This window comes from Harpia harpyja, chromosome 10 (assembly GCF_026419915.1).
Source record: "Harpia harpyja isolate bHarHar1 chromosome 10, bHarHar1 primary haplotype, whole genome shotgun sequence".
Classification (NCBI taxonomy): domain Eukaryota; kingdom Metazoa; phylum Chordata; class Aves; order Accipitriformes; family Accipitridae; genus Harpia; species Harpia harpyja.
Genome location: NC_068949.1, coordinates 32,577,615 through 32,604,362, shown reverse-complemented (window position 1 = coordinate 32,604,362; position 26,748 = coordinate 32,577,615). Strand labels below are relative to the sequence as shown.

General features: G+C 43.4%; 1 protein-coding gene across 6 annotated transcripts in view; it reads left to right on the top strand.

The window, feature by feature from the left end:
- The window catches only part of SH3PXD2A (SH3 and PX domains 2A), a 269,424-nt gene that overhangs the window by 207,820 nt on the left and 34,856 nt on the right, over positions 1 to 26,748 (top strand). For 5 of the 6 annotated variants that reach the window (XM_052798568.1, XM_052798567.1, XM_052798571.1 and 2 more), the window contains 2 exons: positions 20,994 to 21,107; positions 25,679 to 25,762. In XM_052798568.1, the coding sequence (XP_052654528.1) occupies positions 20,994 to 21,107; positions 25,679 to 25,762 (198 nt within the window). The remainder of the gene's footprint in view (positions 1 to 20,993; positions 21,108 to 25,678; positions 25,763 to 26,748) is intronic. The other variant, XM_052798569.1, reaches the window with a different exon arrangement.

Genomic DNA, 26,748 nt, shown 5'->3' with positions numbered 1-26,748 from the left:
AGTAGCAACTGGGCCAAACTCATCTGCACTTTAGCAAAGGCTGCAGGCTGCCAGGTGAGCTACTCTGGTTTCTGTAAAATAACAGTGCTAGGTCATTGGTACATCAGGAACGCCATCTGCTTTAGCTGAAACTTGCCTAAACTAGTAATTCTTCTCCATATCCCCAAATAATATAATCTTTCTTCTATTTCTTCTTTGCCTCTTCTTTAAGCAGACTCATGAGTAGACCATCTGACTGTCCCCAGGTAAATTTGGTAGAAACTTAAACGCATGCAGGAGGGGAGGCCTCAAGTGAGGATAACTGAGTGCAGGTGGGGATTAGCAACTTCCTTCCTGGGTATCATTTATTCTGCTGTGTTTCTTGTTCCTTTCCACTGATCTCCTATACCTTCTGTGGAGAATCCCATGTGATTAATGCTTTTTGATCTTTTGTGATAGCTAAATCCTCTGCTAATTTTGCCTGTCAGGAGTACATTCTGATCTAAGGAAATGTAACAGCATATTCCTCAGTTTAAGGAAATCAAAATCCTGTGTTTCTGTGGGACTAGGTTTTGCCTTAACCTCAACAATGTGATGCTGAGGCATTTTTCTGTAGCTGTCTCAGAGCTGTGCCTTCATCAGGTCTTGGTGGATGGACTAGAATTGCACTTATAAGGTAGAACTCTGGAGTCAGACTGTCCATTGGTACTTAGTGTTTTTCTTGCAAGTGAGTTGGCAGGAAGGAGCCTTGATTGCTATAGTTGAGCCTGACCTAGATTAGTAAAAGCAGCCCTCACTTAAGAAAGCAAATTTCACAACTATAGTCACCCCTGTTCAACTGGAGCCATGACAGAGGTCAGAACCGCTTATCTTTGGCTTCTGAAGCTGAACAGTAACTCTTTCTGGGAGAAAGTGGACTTGTAAAGGCTAGTTCCTGGAGATAGCAAAGTTCCACTGAATGTTTGCCTATGGCCAACTCGCACTTCAGACAGACCACTTCCATCAGCAATATAACAAATAACCACAGAAAAATGGCAGAAGACAGTACGGTTAACAATGTGAAGTAACTCGGGTGCTTTTATTTTGGTGGTACGCACTCCTCTGGAATTTATCTGTAGCCTCAGCAACATCTAATTTGTAACAAGTCCTTTGCATGTTTTTGGAGAGTAGGAGAGAGAATCTGTTATGAGCAAGCCACTGTTTTCTTCCTTCTGAGATTTTAATGTGGGATAAAAAAAGAAAGATATAGGAGTGATTCATCCCACAGGCTGTACTGTTAATCCCATGAAGTTTGTGAGCAGTATGTGGCCAGCATCCTTGAAAACGCTCCAGGTGCATTAGTTACGGGAGGTGCCTTGTGGCCTGAAAGGCAAAGGAATGTTAAAGTTGGCTTCTTTCTTGACATCTGCTACTCAAATGTATCTGTCTGTCATGCACCACTTTCCCTATTACTTAATTTTTGCCTCCTGTGCTCTCTGGTGTCTGTGCCAACTTCCAGTATGGAGGAGGAAAATGAGTCGTGTAACTCGTCATGTTTCCTATCTATCTTTCTCTGCCCTTTTGCTGCTTTACATTCAGGGATGCCAACGCTGAGGCAGTGATTGACTGGACTTGTACAGTTTTGCCAGTGAATGGATGTGAAAGCTTTGCTCAAGTCAGCAACTAGTTCCTGATCATCCTAGTTCTTATAACTGGGTGCCCAGCTGGGCTTGATATTTGTGTGCACCTTTCCATCTCTCAATATGGGCCATACCAGGTTTTTGCTTTGCTGGATGTGTACAGCTTCATAATATTCCCTGAAATGATAGAGCTGTGCCTCCTGTCACATGCTAGTGACAGGATATTGCATTGGCATGGCATGTGGTGCCCCAAGCCATGCAGTTCAAACCAGTGGGCACACAGTTGGACCCAGCTCCATTTGACAGCTCATGAAATTCATAATGCAGTGGTAGCCAGGAAGCTCCTGAGAGTGCAGGAGGCTGACTGCTGTTACGCAGCTATCCTGTTTTGTTTCTCTGCTATCCGGGGCTGGAGAACTTGGAAGTGGACGTTGGCAGAAGTGATACCTTCTCACAAGACTCTTACTCTGTGCTTGGAGAACTGAAGTCACGTTGTGAAGTCTAAATCCATAGTGGAATTTGATGTTGATTTAAGGGGTCCAAGAACCATGGCAGAAGTATATTTTAAAAATAAAAACGTAAGGTGTTGACTAGTCAAGAACTGTTGAGACACTAGTGGAGGCTTTTGAGCAAGTGCTCTCAATTTGTATTTGGATGTTTGTCTGTCCTCTTCTGTTTCAAAGCCAGTAGTATGTTGTAGGTGGAATTTTGCCCAAAGTGTTTAGAAATTACCGTTTGAAGGTTGGTAGAAGGGAATCAAGAGGCAGAAGACTTTACGGTGTGACCAAGTAAGGGCTGAAGAACTGGCAGCAGTGCAAACTTGCCATTTCTGCTCAAGACTGGTTTCTGAATAGGTGGCAGAGACTCTGGAAAATCCAAATGCAATTTCTCATGGAAATGAGGAGCAGGCTTGGGGCGAAGTGGGAACTGAGTGCCCAGCCTCACAGTTTTCAAGCTCTCAACTTGTCACTAAATTGCCTTTTCCCAACACCACATCCCTTCTGTGCAGCAGAAGGTCCTTGGTGGGCAGCAGTGGTATGAATATGATCAGCATTTGCTCCAGTTTAGTCTGCGTTGCATTTTGTAGTACATTTTCCTGATAATTCTTACTCTTTTATTAGTTTTCTATAGCATTCACAGGAATAAGCTGTAAATGTCACATGGCTCCTGAACTACACTTAAACAGCTACACATGGGTTCAAGATGAGAAATTAGGTTTCCAATCCAGACTTTCCCAAAATAGGAGGAATGTGGGTTGTATTCCGTCTAGCTTTTTTTTTTTTTTTTTTTTGGATAGGAGGCTTTTGGTTAATGTCAATCTTGGAGGAGAGGAGAGCTGTCAGATGCCACAGGATCCCAAATGCTCTTTGTACAGTGGCTACAGCCAGAGACACTGGAGTGTCAGGTTTCTGCTGAATTAGTGAGCAACTTCTTAATCATGTGACAGCAGTATCAGGGTTTCCTGGCAAAAAAAAAAATGGAGAGTAAGCAAAAACTAATGCATCCTAATAGGAATGTGCAGAAACAAATAATATTTCCTAATGTGCATGCAGATATCAAAAAGTTAACTTGTGGCTGTCTTTCTGCTTCCAGCTTCCAAATCCCTGCTCAAAAACCTGACTTCCCCTTGGAGTTTTAGGGATACAACCGTCCTCTTTCCCATCAACTCCCCCCTTCCGCTTTTTGCAGGGTTTCTACTACTTTAGCCCATAGTAATCCACCTTGAACATCATCATGGATTTGATGCCTTCCTGAATATGACAACAGACTTGCTTGTGTCCTTAGTCCCCCAGCTGACCGAACAGCCTGATAGCTGTTTGCGCAGGAGCAGTTCACATACAGATCAGCTCTCCCTGTAGCGAAGGGAAGTAGACCCTTCTCCCTGAAGCTGAGTGATGTGAAGTGTGTCTCCTCATGGATGGAAGCTTACTATGAAGTGGCTTCTTTTACTGTGGCATGTATCCAAGCCATTGTGGAAAATCTGGGCATTTCTGCTGATGGCTTTGGCATGCCAAGAGTGAAATTCTTGGAGCTCAGGATCTTCATCTTCCTCACTCTCCTCTTCAAAGCCTGAAAAACTAAAAAAACCAACCCCAAAACAACAACAACAACAAACCCTGAAGTAGGAGTGGGATAGGCATTATTGCTAGCTTCTTTCCTGTAACTAGGATATACAGTATTCTGAAAACAAAATAGAGCCATTTGCCCCCACCCATCCCATATGATACCTCTCTACCCCCCCTCAAAAGCCTGAATGTTTGATGTAATGGCTTCTGGCTGAAATTCCCCTTGTAAGACAAGCTGGGCTTAAGCTATTCTTCTATGATGCCCTTTTCAAAGCTCCCCAGAAAAGGGTGAGTAGCTGTGTGCTGGCAGGCCTCCTCACAGCAGCATCTCTGAACCCGGAGGGCGAATGGGCAGTACCTCAGCTGGATGGTCTGCTTGCAGCAACCTCCCGTCTCCAGCCTTGCAGGGGCCACGGTTATGCTGTTGGACTACACAGCCAGAGAAAAATCAAGATCCTAATGGAAAACTTCTTGGAAGACTGAAACTACTCCTGCACATCTGTCCTCCTTTGGAAAAGGTATTACGTGCTGAAGTTATGAAATATTGTCGGAGGGGAAAGTGCTCTCTGCTCTCCAAAGATCCAAGAGCATCTAAGTGAATGTACATGGGTCCGCAGCAAATCGCAGGGTTTGAAGAGCCAAATACCATATTCTCCAACTGTGCAGAGAACACAAGCACAAGTTTGCCAAAGACAGTAAGTTGATATCTACTGGCCAGGAGTTGATATCACTAATATGAAATTAGATGAGACTAGGTAATGTGAAAAACAAAGATTTGCTCAGACTCAGTGTGGCTGGCCTCACAGAATGAAGTGGCACACGAAGATGTCTAATACAGTGTACAGCTTTCTGTAGTCCAGGTTTCTGTGCACTTACAATTAATTTATTATTGTAGATGTTATGTACCCATTTGGAATCCCCCTCTGTTCATATTTAAAATTTGATTGTATTGTTAAAGCACTGAGAATGTCAGGGGTTTTGGGGAGGGTTTTTGTACTGACTAGCCTAGCTTTGATGTATTTGCCAAACATCTGTGTGCTTTCTATATATTTTCCCCTTGCCTTCAGAAAAAGGATGGTTGCGTTTATTTGTGGATGAAATACTTTGCTAGGAATGGCTGTAAATCTGAAGAGCTGAAAATTGTCAAGTGAACTCGTAGACAATAGTAACAGAGAATAAGGAATTAAGCCTGGTATGCAGTCTGGAAAAATTAAAATTCTTCAGAATCTTTTTTCTTTCTTTCTTTTTTTCGCTGGCATGGGGATATCTAGAAATTGGAAATCCAGCAAAGCTTCTGATTTAGAAACTTGAAACCACTGCAAAGTGTGAACATTGTGGTGAGACTAGCACAAGGAGGACTGGAAGGTGCTGGAGTTCTTGTTGGCCCAGGCTGTGCTGCATGGGCAAGAGCTCACGGCTGGTAGAGATGTCTGTTCTCTTCCTAAATCTTCTGGTGCCCCATCAGATAATCTCTGATTTAAACGAGCAGTGATGTTACTAGTACTTAGTGATGTTAAACTGGACATTCATATTATACAGTTGAAAGTTTTACTGCTAAATCCATGAGAAAGCCATGGCGTATAAGCCCAAAAGAGGCCTAGTACACTTGGTTTGGTTTTGGCCCTTAAACTGATTCAGTGTAAATTTTCATACTTTCTTGATGGGCCAGTTATAAAGTGGCTACAAGAGTGTTGATATTTCATGAAATGGATAATAAGGGAACTCCATATTCTATTTTTTTATTTTCTTATTAGATGATACCATCACTGTAATGGCAGTTTCTAATATTTCTGTTCCCTTTTACAAAAACTTCTAAAAACAAATTTAAAACCACAAAAAACCCCCTTGAGAAATGGGGTCATTTGCAGCCCTGTGTCTCTGGAGGATACAGACTCTCTAGAGAGGTACTGTGTCTGGAGTGGCAACAGCTTGATTCCAGATGCACAGCATGATTGAAGTATTGGACTTTGAGGTAGGAACTTGACTTGGACATACAGTTTTATCTGTAGATCTGAGTAGACTCCTCAAGATGCTTGTGACACTGATGACGAAGGGCTGCCTTTGCTTGCAGCTGGCTTTCTGTAAATCCAGCCTCTTACTGAGCATTTCATTGTGATTCAGAGTAAGGATGCTTTTGGTGTGTTTTCCACTTCGGGATTTAGATAATCTGAGTGAGAATATCAACCCTTCAGGGGTGTTTCACAAGTCTCATTCCAAGGGATCTCCATCTGCCAGCTTGGGGAGCTGCTGGAAGTGCTGTATCAGTGCTCCAGAGATGAGCATCACTGGTGCCTGCAGCGCTGCTCAGCAAGCATCGACTCAGCCAAGGAATGTGCCCTTAATATATCCGGGGTGCCCCAGTTGTATTTCGTGTATCGGTACAAAGAAGAGCTGTCTAATCTGCTGCGAGTCTTTCCAGCCACACTTGTGTTTGGCTTGGACGTAGTCACCCCCACTCTCGGAGCCGGAGTGTGTGTTGGCAGCAGGGAATCATTGTCGCAGAGTAATTCCGAGCACAGAGGAGTCAAACCAAAGTTCATTTTGTTCTTTTTCTTCAAACCTACAGCTTGCTTGAGTGGGTAGGGGGTACGTCAGCTGCTTTTCTTTTTGGTGGTTTTTTTGTTGTTGTTGTTTTGTTTTTTTTTTTTTAATCAATACCTCATCTCTGTCGTAAGAAGTCTTTTGCTATATCTGAATGAAATGTCATGCTCATGAGACTTCTGGCTCTGGTTAAAGACAGGCATCTTGCTTGCAAAGTAGGGCTTTCTATTGATCTTGTTTTAAATGGTATAGCTACAGGCACAGAAACCATGATCTGGGGTCACACTTCGCTCACTCTTCTGCATATTTATTTATGTTTTAAAAATAAGTAAATACAAATCACTGAAGTAGTCTGCCCTAGGAATGCTTCTCAGAAGCTAGAGACCAAAAATAGTCTTAAGACCCAGTATGACACTTAACTGTACAGCTATGAAACATATATCCTAAGGTATGCTAGCAGTGCTTGAAGGCAGGGCTGTTGGTATCCTTTATTCTTGACTTCTATTGCTGCTTGGTAACTTTGCAACTGGATAGGATTATCAACATTTCATCAAAGGAATGGTGCCTTTAAGCAGCAGATGAGAAATCCCCAGGACTTAAACAATGTGAGCAAAATTGACTAATTGTTTCTTGCAATGGGAAGGTGCTCTTGCAATCCCCTCCCTCTGTCACACGTCATTTGTTGCATCCAAGTAGGAGCAAATAACATCCTCTCACAGGCTTTAGAAGAATATGAAAATGCAGATTTTCATTTTGCTCAAACTAGAAAACAGGTCATGAAGTCAAACCATACTCTGAAATTTCAGTGGTTGTGATGCTCAAAGCTTTGGCTTGGTGCATCTGACCTCACCTGCTTATGTGATAGGCTGACAGAAATATCTGAGATTTTTGTCTGGATCATGCTTGAGTTTTTCTGGGACTCCTGGAAGGTGTTGCCACAGTAACTGCAGAAGCTGAAGTGGTAGGGAAAAATCAGAAAAACAAAATTTAACTAGACAAATGTTGCGAGGTTGAATATTTCCACCTTCCTGTTACCTAAATCTTCAGGTAACTTGGGAAGCAGGTTAGATGTCTGTATGATAATTCCTCAGATATTGGTGGCTGGTGCCTGTGTTTCTGGAATAGCCTCTGTACTGTAACTTCAGCTATGGAAAAAAGCTGTGTCCCTCAGAATGAGTAGTCTGGTAAAGGTTATTAGGCACAGCATAGGTGAGCCAGGTGATGTAGCATTAATGGCCGGTGAGATGCAAGAGTGCAGACCAGATGTTAAATCTCCTTTGAATCTTCATTTTGCTTCAACTTCAGGTGTCGACTAGCAAGTAGGGACATAGCTTAAAGTTGAGATAGTATGTGCTGGCAGATGACCAACAAATCTAACCTTTTGTAGAACAGAGAATTAAGCCCTTAATTTTAGCGCCATATAAAGCTGACTTCCAAATTTTATTAAACCAATTCCTGTTACTGTTTGGCATCTGGATGAACTTGTTCATTAGCAGGGCAGATTGGGGAGATTTTTTTTTTTAGAAATAAAATTAACAAGTTAATGCTATGTAATTAATACTATCTGTGCTGGTTTTGGCTGGGATAGAGTTAATGTTCTTCATAGTAGCTACTATGAGGCTATGTCTTGGATTTGTGCTGAAAACAGTGTTGATAATTCAGGGATGTTGTTGTTACTGCTGAGCAGTGCTTACACAGAGTCAAGGCCTTTTCTGCTTCTCACCGTACCCCATCAGCAGGTAGGCTGGGGGGGCACAAGGAGTTGGGAGGGGACACAGCTGGGACAGCTGACCCCAACTGACCAAAGGGATATTCCATACATATGATGTCATACTCAGCATATAGAGCTGGGGGAAGAAGGAAGGTGGGGATGTTTGGAGTGATGGCATTTGTCTTCTTAAGTCACCGTTAGGCGTGACGGAGCCCTGCTTTCCTGGAGATAGCTGAACACCTGCCTGCTGATGGGAAGTGGTGAATGAATTCCTTGTCTTGCTTTGCTTGCGTGTGTGGCTTTTGCTTTACCTATTAAACTGTCTTTATCTCAACCCATGAGTTTTCTCACTTTTACTCTTCTGATTCTCTCCCCCATCCCACTGGGATGCGTGGTGCTTAGTTGCCAGCTGGGGTTAAACCATGATGCCAATAATTAATATGAACTACTGCAAGTATGGTGTGTGGCCATTACCAAAATAAACACATCAAAAAGCTTGTTTTGTGCTCCCAGCCTATACTATATGTGTTGGTATCAGGCAACCACGCTCACTGACTTATATTAGCAACTGGTGACAAATAGGTCAGTCGAAGAAAGCATGATCTTCCGTGAAAATGGCTTGTAAGCACAAAAGAGCTGTGTTATATCTTATCATGGGATTGAGGAACATCAGGAGGCAGTTTTGAACCTTCAGAAGGTGTCAGTTACTAGCCAGAAGATTGACCAAGAAATTAATCAAGGGACTGGTGTGCCTTAGAGGTGGCTCCCCTCATGCCTGGTGTTGAGGGTCTCTGTGTAAGTTAGAAGGGGATTTGGAAGTGATGTTTGTCCTTCCCAAAAATGCGTAGTCTTGGTTGTCTTCTGCAGCTTGCATTGCACAATGCTTCACTGAGCTGGAGTCTGAGAATCTGGGGGGGTGGGCACGTATCTCTGTGTGTGTGTTGAAGAGCCCATGCAAACGAGGTGGGGGGGGTAGATCTCTCTGAAATGCAATGGGAAATCCCTTTCCCAAGTAGGGATTTAGATACAGGAGTAGGTACTTTTCTTTCTACCCAGGTTTGGTTCTTTCCACTCTGTAATCGTTGCCTGCAGCCCTTGCGAGGAAAACATGCTGAGGAAACTTCAATTCATTAGTCATGCTAAAATGTGCTAGTAGTCCAGTTGGTCTTGCTGGAGGTGTACGTACTTTACATTAGTATTGCGGTGAACTCCCAACTTACCCTTCCAAATGTGCACACATAGTCACTAAATGGGATGTTTTGGAATAAATTTTCAGGCCATATAAGCTTTTGTTAAACTGTAGCGTTCCAACATAGTAATTAGTATGTCAGCTGACAGACCTATCCAAAGACTTATTTGCTATTCAGAATGTTTTACATTGCAAGAACCATGCTTCTGTGATCTCTGTTTGTTTTTTATGGCAGTGCCTAAGGCCCAGCTGAGATCAGGGTCCTGTTGTGCCAGACATCTAGGCCTTGCCTCCAGAGAATGGACGTCTACATGAGGGACAGACAAAGGAAACTCTGTTTGGATTTGGGTGGTGGGGGAGGGGAAGGGAAGTAACAAAGACTTGGAAATTGGGGAGGGAAAAACTCCTCCCACGAAAAGAATGGGTCTGGTTCTCGGTTCTCTTACAGAGAACTCCCCAAAGCTAGGCCAGCTCCCCAGCAGCAGGACCATCTTCTTTCTCAGCTTGCGGTGAACATGGAGCCTCTGTGCTCCATCACTGACCTTTCCCAAAATAAGAAGAGGAAACCAATGCATTTTGGGGGAAGAAGGGGGGGGGGGGGGGAGAGGCCACCAATCTGCCAAGAGTGAGATCCTGGAAAGTGCAAGGTTGCAAAATGCCTGAACTCAAGGTTTTCTATGATGTTATCATCATCTATGATGTTCCCCATCACAGTGATTGGGGAATAGCAGTTGCCTGTGCAAAGAAAGGAGATATATGGAAAGTATAGCACTTGCAGCAGGGTCTGGCCAGGGGTGGTTACAGGCAGTCCAGCGTGTCCTCTTTTGGTAGCCTTGTATTGGGGAGAGGGAAGGGTTTAATCTTGCATGCACTCATAGGGTAAGCTTTAGTGACTACTTGTTGAAAAGATAAACACTGCGCCTCTATATCATCTGTCTAACAGGTTTAGGTAATCCCTTACTGTGCTGCTTGCTTATTTTAAATGGTGCTGTATTGTGTAATGCATGTGTGTTTGTAATGGAGGGTCTGCAAATCTCAGCTTTTTGCCCAAGGACAGCATTACTCTTGCCCTTGTTTCATGGTTGATTTATTCCTAATGGAAAGGAATAAGCCTCACAATGGTATATTTGTCTTGTCTCAGCTCTGTGAAATGCGTGGAGATAGACAGCTCTTCTGTATCTCACATCATTAATTTGCCTTGCTAACCTTTAGCATCAGAAGATCAGTCTCACTGATTATTGCCAGCAAATCTGTGCTTTAGTGCTTGCTCTGGCTTTGTTTGATTAAGCTTGAAGAGACAGAACAGAGAGTCAGAAGATGAAAATGTTTAAATATTGGGACTTTGACTTACTGCACATTTAATGGTGCCTTCCTGGATGCAGACTGGCAACTGAGGCTGCCGGCAACCCAGCCTTTCTCTGTGAAGAAGGTGTTAATAGGAATTTTGCTGTTGATGTTCCCATAGCTGCAGGGAAATTACATGCTTACTACCATGTAGCAAAAACCCTGCAAAGATGCTTGAGCAAAGTGTGTAGCCTTCTTATCCAGAGGCCAAGCCAGAATGAGTAGAAACAAGTGCTTAGTTACCTGGCTGTGTGCAGAGTATTTTTTGTAATGTAAGAGGAGTGCTTTTTTTTGTTGAGGGGGGGAAAATAAGCATCTTAACAGAGGTTTTTGCCTCAGTAACTTTCTTATATTTATCTTCTCTTCTTATGATGCTGATGGACCTTTTTGTTAGAGCTGGATGGAACCAGATAGCCTGCTAAGTCCTGGTTTTGCTTTTTTGAAGTCTACGTGGATGAGCTCAGTTTCCCCCTTCCTAAAGGTGAATGTCCCCTTCTGTTTCCACCTGCACAGGCAATTCTCACTGTCTGGGTCTTCATGATGGATAAAGGTAAAAGGCAAATCTTTTCCCTCTTTTTTTTTTTCTCTTCTTTTAGTTTTCTATAATCTGCTCAAAATAGGGCCAGCTCAGCTTCCTGCTGAACAAAATATAGTAACAAGTCTGTAAGCTTCTAAATTTTAGAGAAGTCTGGAAAAACCCTTCAGAAAATACTGAATTAGGTTTGTAATCTCTTCTGGGGAGTGTCGATGATACTACTTGTCCATGTATGTCCTTGTTCAATACAATGTAGTTCATTAATTGGCAGCCTGCTAACGCACCGGCTGCTCTTGTAGCCTGCTATTCATCACTCTGGTACTCATTTCCGAAGCTGTCATTTCCTGCAGCCTTGTGCAGGCAGCTCTTTGAGGCTCAGCTCCCAGGGTCACTGCAGAAACGTGGCTTGAATGGAGCTCAGGAGAAAAGCAATGAAGCCGTGTCAGAGGGAGAGCAGAGTGTTCGTTTTGGCTTACATCAGTATTTGTGATAACGTACCATCTGGGCTACAATCTTGCCAGATCTAGCTAATAAATGGAGCTGGATAGAAGTTGTATTTGGACAGCAGAGCTTCAAGGAACAGGCAGGATATGGAAATGGAAATTTGTGAGACAGTTATCTGAGCGCTGCAGAGCGGTGCTGGTTTGCACACTGTGCTGGGCACTGGCAAACCAAGGTGTCTCAGTTCCTTTAGCAGGAGTATTGTGGTTCAGAAGGATCCCATAAAAGCTGTTCATAAAAGGCAGCATTTTTAATCTGGTGACTCAGCTGTGCTTCAAACTGAACTAATATCACTGTTTGGTTGCTTTATCCTCTGATTTCTCATGGATATAGTGCAGCCTTTGTTCCTTGCTTCAAGCTCTTGTCCAATGTTGCTGTGTTCTGTCCTGAGGTAACTGAAGACTGCCTCAGAGGTGACAGATGTATTTTTGACTGAAATATGGGATTCCTGTATGACTTTGACTTTAGCACCTGGAGTGCTGTTTGGTACTCTGCTAGGATTGTTCCTAGTCCACAGAGTGTCTTTTTCCTGATTCTGTGTGGTTTTGAGGATTTCCCAGTAAGCAACTGACAGCACGTTCTCTACAGACTTCAGAATAAGAAATTAAAACAAAAGCGACTTTTGTCAATCTGTGCAGGAAGTAAATATTGGTTATTCTCTGCTGCCTATGAAGGCCGTTTCCTATCAGCTGGGGCTGGGGGTCTGTAACTTCTTTAAACCACTAGGAAGTAATTTGTAATCTTTGGACAAGATTACCATGAGGCCCATTTGAAAGCTTATTCATGTTTTCCTAAAGAAAGCTTGGACACAAAATGTGTTTGCTTTAAGATTAAGTCCTGTGAATGTAAAGGAAATTACTTGTGAGCTTGACTGTTGCACCCTGTTGGCTGACCGCAGAAAACACAACCCCACAACTGGTAATGACTAATAGAGAGTCTCAGTTGGCTCCTAGGGCTGAGCTCTCCATGCCCCGTGGGGCATAAAGCCATCTGTTTGCATGCCTTTACTATAGTCAGTTGTTCATGGCTCTGGAAAATCTGCTGCAGGAACTGGCTGCGCTGGCGTAGCCTTTCTGAAGGCAGTGGATTACTCATCTGCTGCCACGGGCTGGGTTTGCCCACCTGATTTCTGTACGTTCCGCGCTGTGTACTGGAGTCCATGCCCCAGCCAAACCCACTTGTGGTTGGGAGCTCCTGTAAATACTGATTTATGTAAACATGGTACCTATAGTATCGCTTTGGCAAGTTCATTAAAACCTCAGATCTATAGATTTCAACCTTTAAATGATGGGCTGCTGGAGAGGAGGTGGGGGGGGACAGGCTTTAAGGAGTGTTGGAGATAGATTTATTCCTTAACTTTCCTACTTGAGCTACATCTTCCTAACAGTAGAAACACTAAAGGAGATAGAGGACAGAAGGCCTTTTGGAAGTAGATGAAAGACTCTGGGCTGTAACTGAACATGGAGGAAGGAAAGTGCCCCATGAACTTCCATGATCAGGGAAGCTGTACTGAAAGACACTAGCAGCAGTCAGTATCCTCACTGGTCAACTTCTGGGACCTACTGAAGTAAAGAAAACTTCGGGGGAAGGGAAAGAAGAAAGGAAGATACTGTCCGGTACCACTTGTTGCCCATAAATCTATCACTTTCCAAGAGAAAAAAAAATTGCAAGAAAACGTGAAAATTGTTACGTAGTGCAATCAGAACTTGAGGTCAGATAGGAAATCCTGTTTCCAAACAGATCAGATGAAAAAAGGAAAATGTGTGATCAGTAAAGAGGTTTTTTCTGTAATAACTGAGATGGTACTGTGGCTTGGATGGCACGACCACGTTGGCCAGTATACCAGTGCAAGTCAGTAACCTCTTAAAAGCCAGTGGACTATGGGTGGACCTTGTTCTACTCCAATTATTGTACAGTACTCGGCATTCACAGGCTAGCAGCTGCAGCCAGGCTGCTTGCACAATATAGTGTGCCCACCTAAAGATAGCTTTGTTCCTTGTCGTGATTGATGAGATATTTCCTATGAGTAAAGCACTCCCTCTCTTAGTTTCTTTTGTTCCTATACTGAACAAAGGCTGCGAGCCGCAAACATGTTGGGCTATGTGGAATGCAGCTCACATTGCAGAGACAGTTTCACCGTTAGGTATTCTTGAAATCAAGTAAAGCAGGAAGGGAAAGATTATTTTAAATTTATTTTTAGAAGGCATTAGGATGTTTGAGCCTTGGCAAACCTTTTTTTGCAACTTCTTGGGTGCTGACTGGCCTGTAGAACCGGCTGACTTCATTGCTTTGTGGATCCCCTAATTTCAGTGGTCTGGGGATGCTGGGCAACACCTTGGGCTTGTTGGCTGTGTGTGTTTTAGAGTTGGCCATGGGCAGGCTTAGCAAGTGGTGCTTTCCTCTGCTTCTGTCTTGGGGATCCCAGGGTACTTGACAGTTTAGGGGAAGCTGGTGACCAGGAGTGTGATGGGACTTGATCTGGGATTTACAGGCAATGTGCAAGACTTTTCCATAGCTGTTAATGTAATAGGTAATGCATTTACTCCCTTGCTTTAAGGACACAACTTGTGTAATTTGTACTGGATTATATGATGGCTTTGTGGATGTACATGCCAATTCTTGAAAACGTGTTTGGCAGATTCCTTCATTCCAGCTGTGTCAATACACAAATCTGAGGTCCTTTTTTTAAACAGGGAGGGGAAGGCCCTGGGTAACAATTGGGCCATAGCAAATAGCTGCAGATAGAGCACTTAGAGTTTGTAACTACCAGTTTGTATTATCAGAACCCAAAGATAAAGTGTGCTTTACTTAACTCCATGCACATGCGTGCGCGCGCACACACACACGAAAAGTCACAACAGTAGTAAGAGACAAATACATAAGCGTTTTGCCAAATGTGCACCTCTGGAAGGCTTGTCACCTACTAGCTTATAAGATTTGAACAAATCCAGTACTGTGGTATTTCCTAGTTGTCTAATACTCTGAATATCCATCGTCTCTGCTAGTGATGTAACCCATAAAGTATTAGAGCTGAGTTGTATATTATCCAGTTTTCCCTTTTCCCATGAACTTTTCCCATGTTCTGAACACTTCTACTTTTTCCAGAAGTATGAGGAAACATGGTTCCAATCCCACTAGAAGACTAGGGTAATATGTATTTGAATGCAGAGGTCAGGGTGTGAATTTCCACGTATATGCGTGTGTGTTTGTGCATATAATGTGATGTGAAACCAATCCAAGCAAGCTAGATGTTTAAGCCAGAATCTGAGACGCACATTGGGACTCTGTATCGAGCACTTATGTACACACCTAGTTAGCTGCCTTTGGTCCAGGAAAAAACCTGTGGCAGCAATAACTAGGATATGTATTCACATGTAGTAGGCCCTCTGTGCCAGCCGGCTTTGCAACCATAGGAACTGGAATACAGCAGCAAAGTCCATAACCATATAGAGTGGAAACAACTGGTTACCTTAATAGCCAGTTATTGCAGGAAAGAACTCTATTCTCTCCCTCATATGTTACAGCACCCAGACTCTGGGATTCACTTCTATTTTCCTTGAACTCAGTAACGTAACACTTAAAGCAGTGCAAGGAATGCAACTCCTTGTGCTGCTGCTGAGTCCTAAGTATTGGCAGTACTTGGTACCTAGAGTGCAACCACCGTAGTTGCAAGCAAGGTAACAACCTTCACTCTTGACTGTGAGAGCAGTCAGGCACAGACATTTAGGGTTGCAACACTTTGCAAAATGAGGCTCCTGTGGAAAGTGGGGTTGCCCATGCGAACCATTCTCCTAGCATGTCGCTGTAGGACGTGAACTGACTGGAAGGATCATGACACGTGGCTGAGCTGGAATCCTAATGTGTGGCCCAATCTGCTTTGGGTATGGCACATGAAGGGCTGTGAACCTGTGCTGTGCATCTTAATTGTGTTCAAGTAGGATGTCTGCCACAAGCACATCTTTCTTCCTTGAGCATGTCTCTGAGCCCCACTTCTATCTTTAAAATGAGACAAACATTGCTTTGTCATTGAGTGGTGGCTGTAGTGAAGTCTGCAGTGCACACAGGCTGGGAAACGTTATGTGTTTAAAGATGAAAGCTGCCTTTAATATTTCACCAACTTTAATAATTCATCCTGAGAAAACAGCCATAGTCTGCTGCGCAGTGACTCACACACAGACTTCTGTACCCCAAACTATAGTCAGCTCCGGGCTAGGAAGACGTCTTGCATGTATCTCTGTATTTAAAAGAAAGATGCCTCTTCTGCGAATCGTTAAGGACAAAACACACAGAAATCAGCCACTGGCCTTCATATGAATTCAGTGCTTTCAACCCAGCGCCTTTGCCAAGCGTGTGGGACTGAAGGAGCCTTTTACAGAGAGGAGAGCCAGCGTGTACAGTGATAGCGTCTAACAGCATACAGGCACTGTAGTGAATTTTTAGGAAGTGGGTGTAAGAACATGCTTACTCTTGCAAAATGCTGCTTCTGGTGCCTTTACATTTCTGCTTCTGTATCTTCTTTGGAGGTGTGTCCGAGGCAATTATGACTGACTTCCCTATGTATCAAATATACATGTACTGTGTGGGAAGAGCTCTAGAGGGGTGAAAAAATCAAGCACCTTCATCTGCACAGCAATACTCTTACCTTAGCTGTTTTTTAATGATCAGATCACATCTCTGAAGGAAAGTAATCAGCTGTTGGCACGAAAAGGTCTGTGCGTCAGGTCTGGAAGTGACCTGGTTGCATCTAGTACCGCTTTGTAGGACAATTTAAGTTGCTGGATCAGAAAAAAACCCTCAAGAGAGTTCCAACGCAGAAGGACTTAAAAGGGAGCAGCTCTCTGAAGCCCAAAAAGCACGTCAGATGTACCAGACTGCTGCTTGAGTGGGATTTTTCCAAAACTCTTGAGAGGTGGAGTGTTATTTAAGTGTTTGTTTAGAAGAATGTGTAGTCTACTCATGCAGGAGAGATTCCCATTCCCTTTTACAGTGGTGCTGTCCTTCTTGTTTACTTTAGTTAAGCTCATAAATTGACAATCAAGTCTAAAGAGAAGTTAATGGCTTAAGGGAGAATTAGAAACCAATGTTCAGCATGATCCTCCAATTTTTTAATTTTTTTTTTTTTTAAGTGATTTGTAGCATCTTACGATTAGGCAGACTTCAACAGGAATAGCTGATTTTTCCTGTTGGTGTGGAGAAAGGGACGACGTTGAAGCATGGATGGGTGAGGACGCATGTATACATTAGCAAAACTTGCATAAAAGGTAGTCCTTTATGTTCTAGTAGTTTCCCATGGTGTGGGTTGTGGGTAACACTTAGCTTAATTCTTTTGCTTTTTTTAAAGCCTTTCAGGGAGAGGACTGGGAATACAATTAAAAGCAAGAACATGATCTTTAGAATCACAGTATTTTTGTCATTTATTCACTCTCCAGTGTGACCAATCTATTTTGCAATCATCATCTTGCAGTGTGTATGTATGCATGGCAAGTGGAACCTTTCATCTCTTGGTAACTGTTGTAGCTCCATGCTGAAAATGCCTCAGAGTTATCAGAGCCTAGATGGACTCTGTGAGTGTAGAGACATCTTGGCTATTGCAGCTAGGGATGCTGACAGATGCCAACCAAAGAGTCAACAGATGTGAGGAGAAAATTGCACTCCTACCTTAAAAATTCATATTCCTGGATTACTATTAAAGCAGGATTTGGAGTAATGCAGCAAAGCTCAAGCTGAGCTTGGTCCGGTTGCAGTGGCTACGACTCCCTGTGTGCCTTCTGTGAGGCTTAAACTCCCTTTGAATCCTCATCAGGGATGAGGATAGATGAGTCTCAGTCTAGACATCCATGCCACATCAGTTTTAGAGTTGTGTTTTGATGCCTGAGAGATAGGGGCATCTGTAAGGGTTAACTCAAGCTGTAAAGCACTGCCTAATTTTTACAGATGGTGTGAGTGCAAGAGCGAACCTCAGACTGGCTTGGCAGTGCACAGAGATAACTTTACATAATTCCCTGCAGATGTTGCTGCAGAACGGTTTTAATAATGAATCGTGAAGTCGAGCTCGACTCCAGCATAGAGGGAGAACTCAAAATAAATGCAATGTTTTGTTCCGTGTTTCAAAAGCAAGTTTTCTAACAACATTTCTGTGATGCTCTGGGTTGGGAAAGATGGCAGGGGAGGGGACAAGAGATGGTTTGCACCATTACAGCCCTGACTTTCTGCAAACAAAGGCCAGTCTGGCTAATTTGTCTGCAAACCATGAACCCCCATTAACCTGGGGGTGGGGGGAAAAGGGTGGTAGGACCAAATGGCAGCTGCCCTAATGCTTCTAATGATGGGATGGTGCAGAGCAAGTACTTCACGATCAGCTGGGCAGAGTTCTGCAGTTCTGGGCTGTCATGCATGGACAGCATTGTGGAACTTGTCTGTGCTTCAGCCATTTTCTGCTAGGAGTTTGTCAATTCTTGCACTATGCTGTAATTTCCTTTCTGTAGGGTTATGGCTTAGATGTGCCATCATAATTCAGATTTTCACCTCACAAGGAGCGAGGTGCCTCTGCAATGTCTGCTCAAGCCACTCTAACACCCTGCGCATCTTGCTTGTGAGCATCCGTTTTTGACTTCTGTGCTGCCAGGGGGTGCTGCTTGGAAGTTTCTCAGGCTTCTCAGTTGTTCAGGCTGTTTAAGTAAAACATACTTTTTTTCTGTGGACATACTACTCCAATGAGCTGCATTAAAGCCCTTCTTTTGTCCTTCTGAGAAGCAAGCTTGAAATGGGAGAAGAGAATTTCGCCGCAGGGGCTGGTTTTCTCTGAAGCTGGACAGATACTGCTGATTTCTCAGTAGTTGCCGAGGTTTCTCGTTTATGCTTTACCCTTGCACATAGTTTATAAAGGAAATCTTTAGAAAGAAATTATAACTTTCATGAGCTCTGTGGTGATTAGGAGCTTTAACCTTAGTGATGGCTTGAAGAATCAAAGCAGCTTAAAACCTCACTTAGGCTGTTATATGCCCTGTCTGCATGTTGCAATGGATTTGGTTGAGTTACTTGACTGTAACCTACCTCAAATGTGACTTGACCTCCAACTGGTATGTGGGAGCCTGTTCATAAGATCAGTGAGTCGTGAGGTTTCCCTGCTGAGGCCTTTCAGGAGCTGGGAATGGCAGTAAGGAGGCACGGTGGTATGGGGGATGCATGTGTATGCACACCTAGGCATGGGGTGAGGGGTTGCCTTTTAGCAGGGAGCCCTGTTTAGATGGATGGAGGCTCAGCTACCCTATGACTCCAAACACAAGACGTTGAACTGAGCTCAAAGGCCACGATGCAGCTCAGTGAGCCAAACCAGAGGAGCTGCATTGTGAAATGGGCTAGCGCTGGGTCGGTGTCAAGGCTGTGTGATCCAGCCCTCCAAAGACCAGGCTTTACCATGGTTTGAATTTGGCCCAAGCACACGTTTTTAAATGTAGGCAAGTCCTTTTTGTGCAATTCTGTTTAATTTCTTTCTGAGGAAGAGTTTGCATAAACTCTTCCAGTCTAATTGATAGCAGCTGAAAGCCAGCTTCTGACATTTTGTGCCTAATTATAAGTGTATGTAAAACAGTGTTTGCTACCCATGTCGATACGTTGCTAGTAAAATAAGGAACAACCATGAAGATGGACTTGGCAGTGTTAGGTTAACGGTTGGACTTGATGATCTTAAAGGTCTTTTCCAACCTAAATGGTTCTATGATGTGTTTTTGAAACGGTCTGGCAAATCCTGCGTGTTTGCTGCTGTGGGCTTCGTGGCAGGAGAATTCACCTCCTGCTGAGGGGGAATAACTAAATTTAAACTTTCCAACCATGAGCCTTGTGAAGCAAAGTTTCCAAACCTCTGCTGGGCCAGAAAATGGAAAGCCATGTCTGAGTTTTGAGAGTAAATAAATAGAGCTACCTAGCAGCTGTGCAGTGGCAAGTGAGGGGTTTGTCCCCTGGGGCACAATGTCTCCCAGCCACAGGCCCCAGGGAGGAAAACGAGGGTTTGTAACTACTGTCCTCTTGTAAAATCTTCCGTGACAGGATTTGGAACAAACTTGGGTGACTTTTAGCATAAACACTTGAGCATTGTTTCAGCTGGTTTCTTTGTTTTTCTTTAAAGAAAGTTGCATGTTGCATGATGGCAGAGCCCAGCGAAGCCTCCCTTCCCCTTGCCAGGCCCAGGGCTGCGGCCTCCCAGCTATGGGAGGGCTGTGTGGCCGTCACACAACTCGGGGCTTTGCCCCACCATAAATTAATTAGTTTTTGTGCCCCGTCTATTTACAGACCAAGCTGGCTCGTCCCTGCCTTTGCTCATCACAGGCAGGCTTGGGAGTCTCCTGTGAAATTAGTTGGGTTTATGACAGCCGTTAAAGTCTGTAAACTGTTTTGAGGTGCATGTACAGAAATAGCTATTTTCTCAACTCCCTTTGGGGAGGCTGAAAGACTGGTGTTGAACAATAGTTCACGTTGTCTTGAGAAAGCAACTTGCATTTTGGGGGGAGACTGGGAGATTGTAGGAAGCAACAGAACTGTTTTACCTGCTTGGCTTTTTATTGTACTGTATCTTAACTCTGACCTTACCTGAATGGAGCAGAATCTAGTTGTGCCCATAACTAAGAGCAGCAGGCTCTTGGGTGAGTGAGTCTACATCAAAACCAGTGGAGGATCAATGTAGCCAAGCAAGAAAAGAGGCAAGGATAGTTACGGTTGGGATGTATTTAACCATAAGATGGCTCACCTATAATTTTATTCATTCATCCATGGATGTGCCCTGAAGTTATATACCTATAGCTGGTGAATACTCAACATTTTTGTAGATAGTGGTAGAAACTTGGATGTTCAGGTGGGAAGGCAAATAACTGGTGCCTATGGCCTGAAGTCACATTTCAGTTAGCTTTTCTCTCTTATTTCTGTTCTATGCAGTACCTTCCAGCTTCCCAGGGCATTGAATTCAGGTCATGTTTGTTAAATACCGGCTGTGGTGACAAGTGCAATTGAAGCAATTACTATTTTGTGTCCTGTTCTGAAATCTGTGCCCTTCTACTAAAGTCTTTCCTATTTCCATCTTTTGACTTCTGTGATACCTCATAGTAGGATTTGGGAAATGTTTGTGCTATTTCCCATACATTCACATATGCATATATACACAAACAAAGTGTTTTGATACTGTAGATGTACATGTTGCAAGACTTGTTTTGAGAAACCGAATTGGAGAACTCAAATCAGAGCTGTCATGGATAGACTTCAGGTTTCTTAAAATAAACTGATGGTTGTTCCATTGCAACCTTTTTTACATGAGGCCTGCCTGCACACTCGTTTACCACTGTGAGAGTATCTGATAGAAATGGTATAATAGGACTAAACCCCCTCTCCTTCTAGGAGGCTGCCGGATAACTCAAACCTGCACCAAAGCTGCTGATGCTGTGTTGCCTTCTCAGTAGCATCTTGCTATTCTTGTTCCTCTTAATGTTGACTGAGCAACTTCTTTTACTTCTTTTTGTAGGCTGGTGGTTTGTGAGCACAGCAGAGGAGCAAGGCTGGGTCCCTGCTACGTACTTGGAATCCCAAAATGGAACCAGAGATGACTCTGACATCAACACATCCAAACTTGGGGAAGGTATGGAAAGCTTTTTTGTTATCAAGGGGAAACTGGTATTCACTTACTTTATGGTTCCCCCCCACACCCCACAGGAAAACTCTGAAAACTCTTGATGCCGCTTGTGGCTGTTAATCCAGTGCAGTAACCTCTTCTCCCGTCTTGTATCAGTAAATAAATTGTTGCAGAAGAAACTGGAGTCAATTACCATGCCTGTAATCTCTTTGCGACCAGCTTGGGCTGTCAGTGTGACAAAAGGTTCAAAAGCTGAAAATGATGCTCCTTTTAATACCCTTAAAAAGCATACAAACAACTTATGTGCAAGTCCAAGCAGTATGTTCTGGTAGAGGTCTTGGACACTCATGTCCATGGAAGGAGAGAACTTGCATGGCTTGTTTGCAGAAATTACACAAGTGAGAGCTTTTAATTGGAAGAAGATGCTTGTTCGAGCCACAGGCCATTAAAAGGAGTGAGATTTAACTTTAATGGTTGCTTCTCATTACAATTTGCTTCTCGTTACAATTTTTTTTAATTAATCCTTGAAACTAGTTTCACTGCTGTTTGCTGTGGTCTATGATTGTGTGGAAAGGTAATTTTATTTGGTGTGGTCTCATTCTACTAAAACTGAGATGCCATTTGTCATGTATATGTATTTAGCTGCGCTGTTTTTTGGCTAAAGATGCTTAATTCAGGTTCCAGAAATGGAATAGTAAAACCTCACATGTTCCTCTGTTCCATTATGAAAGACTAACCACATCTTAATGGACTTCTCATGTAGCAACTGTGTACAAAGGACACTTTTATTATGATTTGCTCCATTCTAATGAACGTCTTGCTAAATTTCTAGGTGCTCTTGACGTGACACTTATGTAAAACGTATGTGGAAACTCAGCTGACCTTCCCTTAGCACAGGCAGGAAGCTTAGAGATGTGGTGGGATGACCATCTGCCCATTAAGATAGCACACAGGCAAAACATAACTTTATGCTGGGCCCCAAGGGTGACATCTGTGGCTTATTGAAATCTTTGGCTCTGTAACTAATTTTTCCCTGCTCAAAGCCACCCATATCCTGGGTCACTTAGGGTTTAGAGACAGACTGGCTGTAGACTGGTAGGACGGGAACCAGTCTGGTATGACGCAACATCTTAGCAGATGCAAAAGCAGTTAGTAAAGTTTCCCTGTTAGTAAAGAAAAAATCTTACTGCTCTTTTCTGAAAGAGTTGAAGAATGCCTTGTTTGTTGGTCTGTAGCTTCCTCCCTTTTCCTGACTCTTAAATATGGTGCATGCTTGACAGCCTTATTGCTATAAAGTGCTTTCATTTCAAGCTCTCCTCCGCCTTTCATGTTGCCCTCTGGAGTGTACTCTGCACAGGGCTGTTGCCACACAGCAGTGTTTCCTGGGTAATGGAAAATCCATCAAATGTTCCTTATCTTTTTCCTGTCGGTCCCCCTTAATCCATTACACTGCTCTCCTCAGCTATGGTCAGCAGTCATGCTCCCTGCCATACTCCATATCCAGATACGCTGAAACCTGAGACTGTTCTTCCCTTTCAGTTCAGTTCCATCTCAGTGACAAATCTAATTGCATTACCTCTGCAGCTGCTTTGATGTGCCCCAGCTTTCACTTGCTTTTCAGTAACTTTATGTTATTAACTACATAAGCTGAGACTTCCTTTGTTCTTTATTTTTGCCCCCTCCAGTTCTTTACTTGGGCTATTCTTCTCCTAATAGTTATTCCATAAGAGAGGAAAGAACAACTCAGATTCACTCTCTTAAAGACAAGTGTGTAAAAGTGAACACATTTACACAGAAAACTTGCCAACTCTCTCTCAGGAGGCAGGAGAAAGGGGCTCTGATATAACTGAGGAGGAAGGCGCTTTAGGTGGATTAAGTGCCCTAGCACCTGGATTTAGAGTTCATACAAGTTTCAGAGTGACTTCTGGAGATGTTGACCTCCTGCAACTGTGCAATCTGTGCTCTGCCTACTTTGAAAGGGTAGAAACACTAACGTAGAGAGCTTTCTGTATCAGCCTCTTGGCCCTCTCCATTTGCAGTGGACCTGGAACAAGTCCACAAGCCAGGCAAACTCAGAGGTCTGCTCTGCTGTGGCAGGCTCTTGTAAAGATAAGGAGGTGCTGAATGCAACTTGCTAATAATGCTGCTTGTACATAGCAGTAATATTTCCATGTGTCTCTGTTTAAATAGTCTGTTCCCTGAGAAAGACAAAAGTGTTTCCTCCCTGCGTCTGAGCCTGCACAACATCTTTTGTCAGGACGAGGGTAGACAGTTGACTGCTACCTGGGCCTGTGTTTAGACCAACACCATCTTAAAAGGCTTGGAAAACATTCAGAAAGCGATCTAAAGAAACATTCACAGCCACAGGAGCTGTTAAAGTAAACATCCTAAAATGGTCTCTGGAAAGGTTTAGACGCTTGCTGATAAATAACCTTGCTGCTGATTAACTGTGGCATGACCAACCAAGTCCAAGTCTAGGATCAAATGGCAAAATTCAATATTGTTGAGGAGAAAAAAACCTGACTTATACAAAGCATCATTGTGATATAAAAGGGCTATCACTGGGGATAGTCATATGTTGTGAGGAGGACACAGTGTGGTGGATCTGTGTGACCCACTGTGTTCAAGCGTTGCTCCTGGGTGGCTGAATCCTCCAAACTCCTGGTGCAAGCAAGGAGCTGTGGGTAACTGCTCTGTATTGACACCTGAAGCAAATTTCTACCCCTTCCACACTCTTCCTTCCTGCAAGCCTTTAAGTTCAACACCTTTCATTTCCTCCCTTCTTGTATAGAAACCTCCTAATGCAGGCAGCCTTACTGTCAATTTAGCTTTAGCTTCTCTCTCTGCTATAATCTGTATGTCTAGTGAGGTGTCCTGTGTTGCCTCTTGCGTAGTGTGTGTGTAACTGGCAGTCTAATGTCCCGTTGATTTGGAGAAAGCCACCAGGTTAAAACAATTGCTAAGAAAAACACCACCAGCAAGGAGTGAACACAGCTCATCTTCTGTGCCACCATGGGCTTCACAGAGGATCACTGATTTCTGTTAGCCAAAACCACAGCAATCTATAAACTTGAAATCCAGCTCCTCGGAAAATTTGTGCTGGTTCTTTGACCCATGTGGCATCAAAGGGGAAGTACAGAGTACTACAAACTAGATATTGTGTCTGTTCAACACCACTTACCACACCTCCACTTAGGGTGACTAGGGAAGGTTTAGGCCTTACAGCAAAGGAGAAACTGAGGAAGAATGAGCTAGGTGCAGAAGTCTGGTCTAAGCCCCTGACAGATAGAAAGGGCAAAAAGGCAAAAGCCACTTTTGGGGGAAGTTACTAATTTTTTTACTTATTCAGCTAATCGTTCCCCAATCAAATAATTTTGCTGTGCCTGATTGTCTACAGAACATAATTCTAGGAGATGATGGTGTCTGCTTTCATAAGGGTACCTTCCCCAAATGAGTGCACATAAGCAGAATTGAGTGATTATTAATTATGCGATATCAAAGTTTATGGACAGTTTCCCAGCATCACTAGCAAAACAGTTGTGTTTGCACTGTAGCAATAGCTGAAGTGTAGTATTGTGCATTGCTTTGTGGCAGCACCAAGCACCGTTGCAGTAGTTGCCAAACTAGCATGGAAGCCCTTGAATGGAAAAAGGGAAATGTTTATCTGTGTTTCTGTGCCAGTCCAATGGTTCCTGTGTTGTTTACACCTTCACAAGCAGAAGAAGGATCTGAGTACAGTTCTACATGTGCAATCCAGAAAACAAGTGGTGTCCTCTGTGCACAGCTGCTTTCACAATGCCATTTCCATAGGTGTCTTGTCTTTGTTTATATTTTAAGCATAAATTATTGTTTCAGTGTGTAACTAATTCTCAGTCATGGCTTGTTAGCTTCTTGAGCCTGCTCAATAATTGCAAGGTTAGGTTTTTCCTTATATTTGTAATCAGTATATTAGAAATTTGGATCATGATAATTAGCTGTGACAATGATCGTGAGTCACGTGTTGCAAGCAAGGAGAGACGTGAGACACTTTTCACTTGGGTTCTGTTCCTGAGTGCTGCTTTTACAAGTGAACTCACATAAGAGAAGCTGCCTTCCCCCCCGCCCTGCGTTTTGTTTGCAGTGTGATAATTTGCTTAGACAGGGTTAGAGCCCTATTGGGTTTGATGTCATATGCAATAGACTGTATTTTTCCAAAGATCCTGTAGCCTAACTAGGAGACGCAACAGCAATGATGTTGATCTGCCACTGCAGCCTCCTTGGACAAGTTGTCTTCATTTGTGCAGCTTGTTTTGGGGTGTATGTATGGGTTTGGTTCTTTTAAGGAAAGCCAGTAGCAAGGGTGGCAATTTGTGACAGTTCTAGGTGGCTCATATTGCTCAGGCTCAAGAAGCTAACTTGTTCCACTGTACTATATAAACTAAAACAAAATGTCTACATCCCACCTAACCCATTCCTGCTAACAAGACCAGTGCTTGTAAATGCCATGTTTTGTTTTTATTCCTCACCCTCCCATGATTTTTTTCTTTTTTTTGTCTTTTTTTTTTTTTTTTTTTGTTTCCATCCATGTTCCAAACTAGTTTCTAAGAGACGCAAGGCTCACCTGAGACGCCTGGACCGGCGATGGACGCTGGGCGGGATAGTCAACAGGCAGCAGAGTCGAGGTGAATTAATAGCTTCCTATGGCACCAGCCCCTAAGGGTGCACCAAAAGCCATGCTGCAGCTTCGGCTGTTGTGTGCCAGGGTCTGCATCTTCAGCACTCTGGTAGAGCGAGGCCGAAGCTCCAGAGTTCAGATGTGCATTTGTACATGACAGCTTGAGGGTGTCTTGGAGCCAGGGTTAGGTACCCCAAGAGCTGGAGGCTAATAACCAAGGGTAGCTTTGCAGTCTGGCTCCTCGTGCTGTTTGGGGAAGCTCACATCTGTTGTGTTTTAACTTCGGGCATATTTGTACTCAGTCTTTCCTACCTCAGGAAGGACAAGTGATACTTTCAGGGCTATTAAAATGAGAAGAATGCCAAAAAGCCATGGTCAGAGATGCGCACGCTGGAAAAGTGCTTGATGTGGAAAGATGAGAATCATTCCAGTTTCAGTCCCCTCTCTTCCTTGCAAGCAGTGCTTGGTAAAGACAGACTTCTTCAGAACTCTTGGGAGCTTTTGGTGTCAGTCCTAGGTGTTTAAAATACCACCAATGGCAGCATAGAGAGATATATACACACACACATATATATATATATATATTTTTTTTTTTTAAGCTTTTTTGGTCTGACAGGGAGCATGGTGGGGTGGGAGGGAACACTTGCATTCTGAAGCCATGTTTGGGTAAAGTCTGAGGAATCTTCCGAGCCAAGCATTTCACTAGTGGATGTGAATCGTCTTTCCCAGAGTAAAGGTACCCCTTTCTCTCCCCTTCTCGCGTTCTTGCAAGATTGTCCAGATGTGGTATTCCTTGCCTTTTGAAAAGGAAGAAGGTGGGGGGAAGCACCATTTGCACCTCTGTGTAACTTTCAGACAACCTTACTGAGGGGATGGAACCAAACGTAAGCACGAGAGAAGCTTGTCAGTTGAGGAAAAGGTGCTTTTTCCTACTAAGGAGAGAATGTACTTTTTAAAGTAGCAAATTTACCTTCTCCTGGATTTGGTGGTGGT